The sequence below is a fragment of the Nelusetta ayraudi genome, unplaced genomic scaffold (assembly GCF_046127955.1).
Source record: "Nelusetta ayraudi isolate G7.1 ecotype Tasmania unplaced genomic scaffold, CSIRO-AGI_Nayr_v1 ptg000008l, whole genome shotgun sequence".
Classification (NCBI taxonomy): Eukaryota; Metazoa; Chordata; class Actinopteri; order Tetraodontiformes; family Monacanthidae; genus Nelusetta; species Nelusetta ayraudi.
In genome coordinates this window covers 6,553,078-6,561,441 of record NW_027466058.1, presented here as the reverse complement: position 1 = coordinate 6,561,441, position 8,364 = coordinate 6,553,078, and the positions used below count along the sequence as shown (strand labels likewise).

Sequence of the window (8,364 nt, the reverse complement as noted above, 5' to 3'; positions counted from 1 at the left end):
TTAAAGTAATATTTTGAATTTCTGAACATTGATTACTTTTGTAAATTATGTAAAGCAGATGGATAGATAGACAGATAGACAGATAGAGAGATAGATAGATAGATAGATAGATAGATAGATAGATAGATAGTGACATCTAGCGGTTCATTTACAAGCCTACCCTACATTACCGAAAGCGATAGTTTTGTGCTACTCTTTGTGACTGCAATCCATGTGTTATTAATATAAAGTATTAAATCTATCAATATATTATTACCTGAAACCAATTCCTGTGACAGTTACGACAGTCTAGCATATCTAGTCGTAAGATTATTTCGAGCAAGTAACAGATTTATGTGATGGATGTAAGAATTATCACGATGTGTTGAAGTGAATTCTGTGAATTCAGAAAAAAAAAAAAAAAGAACAATGACAGACTCAAACGACTGCGTTCTTCGTTACAAAGGTAAATAAAACAGAGAGGGGAGACTTCGAGACTTCGGGGATGCTGCTGATTACGTCATGTTCATGCGACGCACCGTGCCGAGCTGTGAAGGACGCCTGAGAGCCTGGGATAAGCCTGAAATGAAATAACATTAAGTCAAAGGTTGGTTTAAATGCGAAAATACGTTTGTGTTACATAGTATTATCTAATAGCCACCAAATTTTCAGTGAATATGAAACATAATACAACAAAGTGATGTTATTTTTGACACGGAATTGCCGTTTACTTGGGAAGCTAGCTTCCCTTGTGGTTCGGTAAGGTTACCGTCAAGTTATGATGATTTTATTCGGACACTCTGGGCCCTAATTAATTACTTTCTTGCAGACCTTGCATGAATTACTTAAAGACAATATTTGTATTATTTTTTATTTTCTTTTTACCTCAGTCAGGAGGGAAATATGACGATGGCGCTGTCGGGACTAACGGGGCTGTTTCGTTCCCTGACTTTGTGCTCGCAGGTAAGCGCACACTCCTTCTCAGTCTCAGTGGAGATTGAATTGATTAAAGTCTGAAGTCTTTTATCTTAAACACATCCGTTTAAAATCTTTTGTTGCCGTTTGCGTTGACAGACAGCCGCACCATCCAAACTAGGGAGCCTAGTGCCCTGTGCTGTCGGACAGTGCAGGGGCTTTCTCACCACAACCTCACTTGAGCAAAACAGGACATTGTGGAAGCAGATAGACAAGTATACCGTCAGACCCATAGGGATGAAAAAGACTGGAGGCAGAGATCACACAGGTAAAGTGTTTAGACGATGTTGTCCGAAAATGAAAGTAAATTAATGGCTTCAGTTTTTTTTTTTTTTTTTAATCTCTTTCCACTTTTCTTTTTTTTTTTTTTGTCTTTGAGAACTGACCATTTCACTGTGTAAAATGCAGGGAGGGTTCGCACTCATGGAATTGGCGGCGGCCACAAGCAAAGATATAGAATGATAGACTTCCAGCGGCTGCACTATGAAGATGGAAAAGGCAGCAAGCCCTTTGAAGAGAAGGTTGTGGAAGTGCGGTACGACCCCTGCAGGTAAGCTCAGCCTCTGCTGTGATGTCTCTGTGTGAGGATCTTGGTGAACGCCTCATATATATATATATGTATGTATTTTTTTTTTTTGTGTTTTGTGTTTTCAGGTCTGCTGACATTGCATTGGTCGCCGGGGGCAATCGGAAAAGATGGATCATTGCCACGGAGAACATGCAGGCTGGAGACGTCATCAAAACATCAGGGGTCATCGGACGCATGGCAGGTAAATGACTCACTCAATCAATGGAAACTCTCCATCGAAAACGTTTTAGCCATTTAGCAGAATGTGACACGACATTATCGCCGTTGACTTTGCAGTCTCAGCCAACGAGGGTGATGCGTACCCACTGGGAGCTCTTCCCGTGGGGACACTGGTGAACAATTTGGAGCTCCTACCGGGGAAGGGGTCAGAGTACATCCGTGCAGCAGGTAATCACACTCGCATGTGTTGCTTCTTGAAAGATTGATGACATGGAATCAAAGAGTTGATGTGAATAGAGCCATCTTTGTCGAGGAAAGCTCATCAGTTATTAGCTCAGCACTTGTGTTTCTAAACATAAAGCCTTTTGCTCAATTGGTTTTCAGGCACCAGTGGCGTTTTGCTGCGTAAAGTCAATGGAACAGCAATAGTTCAACTCCCATCGAAGCGGCAGGTCCAGGTAATGTCTTCCACATTAAGACTTGTTGAAAAACTCCAAATATACATATATTTTTTTAACTGGTGCCATCTTGTTACACTCACACAGGTACTGGAGACCTGCATCGTAACAGTGGGACGCGTGTCCAACATCGATCACAATAAACGGATCATTGGCAAAGCTGGCCGCAATCGCTGGCTCGGCATCCGCCCCTCGAGCGGCTTGTGGCAGCGGAAGGGAGGCTGGGCAGGACGCAAGATTAAACCACTGCCACCGATGAAGAGTTTCGTCAACCTGCCCTCAGTTACAGCCAAATAACGGTCTAAACATGTGGAGGAGGGGGGTTGGAGTTTAGTGTCTTTCGCTTGTACTTGTGATCAGAGAGACTGTGTTTCATGTGAAGAATGAATAAAGATGAGCGTTTGTACAGAAGATTAAAAATTTTATTAAACACAAACTGCTTTGTGAGAGCATGGAAAGAAACAAAACAATATAAAAAAATCCAAAACATATTTACATCTATAGTAAAACAACATGCAGAGTAACCCATTTTCTTTTTTTTAGTGGTAAATTTAAAAATACTGTCATGTCATTTAAAATAGGGTTTGTGCAAAGACACTGGGTGGCATTTCAAGTAACAGGAGCAATGAGATGGCATGTTTTAACTGTAGATTGACCATTAATGAAATACATTAACACTGATGTAAAGGGTTAATTTCATGACACTTTTTTGCACTGCCACAGTGTCCATGCCTGCTCATTGGTCCAGTCTTGGCAAACGCCCCCATGCTACGTCTAGATTCAGGGCAGGGGAAAAACAACCAAAAGAAACAAACAAAAAAACAACTTGTGGTCAAATACACTGAAATATAGTCTCCGTTATGCCCATGTGAGAATGTCCGAAAAAAAAGTATCACGTGTGAAAACGTCCCTCAAGAAAAGAACTCTGGCCTGGCTCACGCTCTTAACAGCCCAATGCTATAATATTGCAGGAGACCTGCTGTTCTCCCAGCTGATGGAGGGTGGCCAAAATTTCAACAATAGGAGAAGAAGCCCAGAGAACTTGACCATGAAGTCACGGGGGGAGAAAAATGGCGGTAGCTGCGAAATAAACTTTTCAACATCGACTGACTAATGTCTCAGAGCAAAGACTTGTTCCTCCTCACACAGGGCCTCAATCAACCCTATTAAATAAACTACTTTCAGGGAGGATTAAAAAAAAAAAAAAAAAAAAAAGGGCAATAGGGGGAGGGGGGCTTCTCTTGACGATAGGTAGTGGTTGACATTTCAAATATAACACCTTTATCACTCCACCTCAAAGTCACCAAAGTCATGTCCCAATCGAAGCTATAAATGTGTATAAAACCACATGAAAGTGCATTACAAAGTGAAGGAACATATGATAATTTACACACCCAATAGTGTTTGCATTATACAACTTCATAGTCAGGAGCTCTGGAAATATATTTGGCATTTATGTCAAGACATGAAGGGAAGCTATTTGTGCTTTCAATTTAGTAGAGGGGGGATTCACAATGATAATAATAATAATAATAATAATAATACATCTTGTATATATATATTTTTTCTCTATACAATACTACAAAAGCCAGCCTATCAAAGCTCGTAAGTCTTCACTTTATAAAAAGCAACAACAAATTCATACAGACGACCCTTGTCATCCAAAGGCGCCCTATTGCAAAAGTTTTCACGGAACACTATTCAGGGAGTACCATCGAACACGAAGCACACCTACACAGACACACAGGCAGTGACTTGGACATATGGCAACGCTCCACACGTTTTCACCCGGGCTTAGAAGCGAAAACAAAAAAAAACAAAAACAAAAATCAAAAACGCATTATATAGATCACTCATTGCAATGCGCTCAACGCGGCTATTGAAGCGTGTTTTCAAGTCGGACTACGTCGTCAGTATTTTTCCCCAAGACGTAACGACATGATCCACCTCTGGCTATTTATTAGGTTGGATTTTAACTGACATGTCGAGCTGTTGTAAAGCTGTATTCAAAGACACAACGGTAACTGCTTGGTTACAATGTGCACAAGTCTCTAAATTCTCATATATGTGTTTATATATAAATGTATACATATATATATAGAGCTATATATATATTTTTTACATTTTGGCCAAATGATGAGCACTACAACAGGTTAAATTGTTTAAGAACAACAACTCAGTATTCGCAGTACTGATCTCCACAGGGACCACACCGATATAAAATAAGTCAATTTCAATTTCCAGACGAGAGCTGTTGAAGGGACCGTAAAACTGGGGTGGCACGTCACTGATCATAGAGGCGATGTCATAGAGCGCACGGAGACACAGGTAAGATTAAAGATAGATAGTATCTGCCTTGTTGCAGTTGCAGCGCGACTGTGAGACGTCCTTTCTGGTACATCCAGCACAAACACAAAGAGCGCGTCTACCTCCTGGACATGAGGCAAAACAATTCAGAACCCTCACAAATGTTTTGTTGAAAAAAAAATATGAATTCAGTCACAACTTCATTTGGCATTCGGTTGAAGATCTCCAAGCGACGCCCTGTGTCACGACGATACCCTGCTTTTCAGTTGGGTGCGAATGTGCAATAACAGCGGTTAAATCTTGAGCGTCACAATGGCGATCTGAGACGTGGACTTGTGGCTACATTCACCGTAGATTGTACGGGCGAGTCGAACCACCTATAGCCTACTTGTATTTGGGTTCTGCACTTTTATTTCCTTTTTTTTTTTTTCAAGCAACGAACCAAAAAAAAAAAAAAAAAAATGGGACTACGGTTCCTTTCGAACGGAAATGGACGCATAAGAAAACGGGAGTACTGTGTAAAGCAGGGAAGGTTTCCATCGAGATTCACAGCAAAAATTCCAACTTTCAACGACAAACACAAGCACGGCCTCAAACACTCGCACACACTCCACTGCACGTCACCGCCACACTCCTCCATTGTCTATAGAGTAACATTAAATGTAGGATTTCACAGAAATAATAAAAAAATGTTAACAAAACAAAGTGCAAACACAGCTGCCATTATCGAAATGTGGCAAATTGTCAAAAAACCTCAAAATACCTCAGAGGCGGTAGCACAAATCTTACAAAATAGTACTTGTTCTTTTTTCTGTTTGTCTGTAGTGTGTAAAAAAACAACAACAACAACAACAACAACAACAACACCCAATAATAGCAACATCAAAAACATCAAATTGACAACATGAAATTTGTATGTTGAACACATAGCTGTGAGTCAGTAAGATTTCCACAGGAAAACTAGTACTGCCGGGGAGGGGGCGGGGCTTCTTTTCCTCCCCCCTCTGCGTCTCCGCGGCCTCTCGGCTGAGGCGGGAAGGGCGGCGGAGAATTCGATGGCAGTTGGGTGGGCGGTGGCCAGGGTTACACTGGCTTTGTGTAACCGAAGATCCCCACCGGGAAGTGCTTGACATGTGTTGGCCACTGGGCAGCGAGCTGGAAAAACTTCACGTCGTTCCACTCGACTCCATCGATAGTAACTGCAGGTGAGAGCAGGTGTCAATTTGCCGGCTTATAAATAGGTAAAAAAAAAAACAAACATCATTCCCAGCACACGGCTTCCTTTTTTCAACGTTATTTTTACAGCTGAAGCCGCTCCTGACATCACCACCAGGTGGCAGCGCAGCGTCAGCCGCAGGTCTTACCTCTTAGCATGGTGTGCTGGTGCTTGGCAGTGCAGATCAACCTGCTGATACCATCGATCACTTGGCTCTTAGAGTCCAGCTCTTTCTCCTTGGGCTTCTTGCTAAGAAAAATCACTGAAAAGTGGTCGGGAAAAAAAACAAGCCAGTCAGTCAACACAATTTCAGTGATTTCCGTACATTTACGCAGTCCGCCCGTCTATTTCGCTCCATGCAGTCTGTCTGCGTAAATCAGAGCAAAGAGGAAACTTGTAAGAGTGGAGTTGAGTCACACGTGAGGTCCCAAGATTTCAGCATCTTCCACCACAAGTGGCTGGAGACTCGGGGCGACAGCAGCTGCAACATTATCCAAATAATATGGAAGCACCGTTGGGCACCAAACTGAGGCAACGACCCATTTCGAGGCCCACGGTGGCTGATTTAGATGTATCCAGCAGTAAAAATAGGCAAACTGCAAACAACTGTGATGTCTGTTCTCTAATGTTGCACTTGATCTCACATCTTTGCTAACGGGGTGTGCTGCCAGGGTAACAGAACAAAGCTCTGACCAGAACCATGCTGCATTCTACTGTAAATATGTGCAATATGATGCAATGTGTTTGTCTCGAATGCCAATTATTAGCTAACGAAAAAGTACAAGTTAGATTTTTTGCTGACTTCACCAAACTGAGAACTTAAGGTTTAGTATGAAAAGCTAAGAAAAATTAAAGTTCTTTTTTTATCAAATGACATCAATTGAAACTGTGTGGGGAAATTATATCAGAGAGCATTCAAAGTATTCTGTAACTATTACAATAAAAATTTTCTTTGGTTTCGAAATAAATGAGCGTGTGTGAGAGATGGGGCGACGGGGGCCACACCTTTCTTGTTCTTCTCCTTGGTGACGACCGTCATGGCCATGCTGGGCGGAGGAGTGAGCTCCCCTCCGCAGGGCAGGCGGCTGACCTGCAGCGAGCGGAAGTTGCTCTTCAGCGTGTTCTTCAGGCCGACGTCGCGCTTCTCGCCGTCCTTCTTTTTCTCGGGGCCTTGCCACGTCCAGTAGTCCACCTGCAGCCCCATCACTTCACTGCCCGAACACGGAGAGCTGGACAAAATAAATAAATAAATAAAAATGAATAAATATTGAGAAGGCAGGAAGCGGTTGTTGCTAGGCGACTGACAAATGCAGATGAGAGAAATGATGGCGAATAAAGTGGTTTTTGTCCCAGATTTGGTCGGCGTGCGCTCGTACCCAGCTCCTGAGAGGGCAGTGGACACTGAGGGGGACTGCGGGGGGGTGCCTCCCACCTCCTTCCCATACGGACCGGCCGATGGGGGTGTTGGGGAGGACAGGATGCTTGAGTTGACTCCCATCGCGTCATCAGAGTCCACTGCAGTGTGAAGATTGTATGATATTAGATATGTAGAGAATAATAATAATAATAATAAAAACACACTATTTCTTTGATATTCTTTCTTATTCAATCCAAGTCCAGTGACTTGTCTGAAAACACAGCAGCAGAACCTTTGACACAATAATCCTCACAGCTTGAAGAAGCATCTTTCTTACCCGAAGTCGAGAGACTTTGCTCTACAATTCCAACTTTGACGACCTAGAACAAAACCAAAAAAAAAAAAAAAAAACAGTTAAAAAAAAAAGTCAATAAACAATACCAAGCAGTATTTCCCACCTCAGGGTTTTTTTTTTTTCCTTACCCCGATAAATGGCACAAACTTCTGACAGGAGTCCTCATCAGGGCTGCAACCAGACACGAGACAGCGCGTGAGTGTGAGAAGTTGCGTTCTCGAACGCATCAACAGTCCAGAGATGCACAAGAACACTCAAATGATCCCGGAGGAAAGATGATGGTGGTGGTGGTGGAGGTGATGGTGGTGGTGGTGGTGGGCGTGGCCGCTGACCATGTCCCATCGCGGCAGATGTGGCACATGACTAGGCTTTGGGGTGGGATGTGGGGATGGGGGTCTTCTTTGGAAGGGAGTTTTGGAGGGCGGGGTTCACGTCACAATGAGATGAATGAGAGGACCGCTCCTTACAACCAAAACAGAACTCATCCCAGAACTCATTTTTTGTAGTAGCTGTGCGCCTGCTTTAGAAGACACTTTGGATGGAATTCAACTCCTGTCTTCAAGCGGTTTAATACTAGCGGGGAGTTGGGGAAATTTACGGAAAGCCAATCACAACGTGGCCCGGGGAGCGCGGAGCTGGTTTCGTCTCTCTGCGCGCGTCCTCGATCGCTCATCAGTCAGTACAAAAGGTCCTGACATAGCTGAGAGTCTATAAGAGGCAGCGAGTCAGAGAAGATTGCACCCACAGCAAACAACAGGAAGACGGGCAGAACTCTGCTTTAGCGATCTTCACACCTTGAGCATTAGTGCGGGGTCACCTCAAAACACGACAAGCGTTAGCTGTATGCGGAACTTTTTGAGAAGAAAAACAAAAACCACACACACACACACTGAACAAACAAAAACCTATTTTTTCCTTTCAGGTTTCAAAGAACAACCAGCTATTTTTATCAGACTAATATCTCTTAAG

At 43.1% G+C, this 8,364-nt stretch overlaps 2 protein-coding genes across 4 annotated transcripts in view; one reads left to right on the top strand and one right to left on the bottom strand.

Moving 5' to 3' along the window:
• Positions 1 to 456: 456 nt before the first annotated feature.
• On the top strand, positions 457 to 2,596 carry mrpl2 (mitochondrial ribosomal protein L2). Its single transcript, XM_076019004.1, has 8 exons — positions 457 to 586; positions 870 to 942; positions 1,054 to 1,222; positions 1,363 to 1,504; positions 1,609 to 1,724; positions 1,820 to 1,930; positions 2,087 to 2,160; positions 2,248 to 2,596. Exons 2-8 carry the CDS (start codon positions 883 to 885, stop codon positions 2,455 to 2,457), a joined length of 882 nt encoding a protein of 293 aa, XP_075875119.1. The 5' UTR covers positions 457 to 586; positions 870 to 882; the 3' UTR covers positions 2,458 to 2,596.
• The window catches only part of LOC142883793 (phosphofurin acidic cluster sorting protein 2), a 52,733-nt gene continuing 46,929 nt past the window's right edge, over positions 2,561 to 8,364 (bottom strand). For all 3 annotated transcript variants that reach the window (XM_076018999.1, XM_076019000.1, XM_076019003.1), the window contains 6 exons: positions 7,524 to 7,566; positions 7,378 to 7,420; positions 7,060 to 7,198; positions 6,689 to 6,912; positions 5,832 to 5,945; positions 2,561 to 5,666 (listed from right to left, as the gene is read on the bottom strand). In XM_076018999.1, coding sequence (XP_075875114.1) covers positions 5,551 to 5,666; positions 5,832 to 5,945; positions 6,689 to 6,912; positions 7,060 to 7,198; positions 7,378 to 7,420; positions 7,524 to 7,566 — 679 coding nt within the window. In that variant the 3' untranslated portion in view covers positions 2,561 to 5,550. The remainder of the gene's footprint in view (positions 5,667 to 5,831; positions 5,946 to 6,688; positions 6,913 to 7,059; positions 7,199 to 7,377; positions 7,421 to 7,523; positions 7,567 to 8,364) is intronic.

Excerpts from the sequence above, each read along its gene's own strand:
- mrpl2 (XM_076019004.1), top strand. The coding sequence starts at position 883 with ATGACGATGGCGCTGTCGGGACTAACGGGGCTGTTTCGTTCCCTGACT. Across the intron at positions 1,223-1,362 it reads TGGAGGCAGAGATCACACAG|GGAGGGTTCGCACTCATGGA; the intron begins GTAAAGTGTTTA and ends TGTAAAATGCAG. Across the intron at positions 1,725-1,819 it reads GGTCATCGGACGCATGGCAG|TCTCAGCCAACGAGGGTGAT; the intron begins GTAAATGACTCA and ends TTGACTTTGCAG.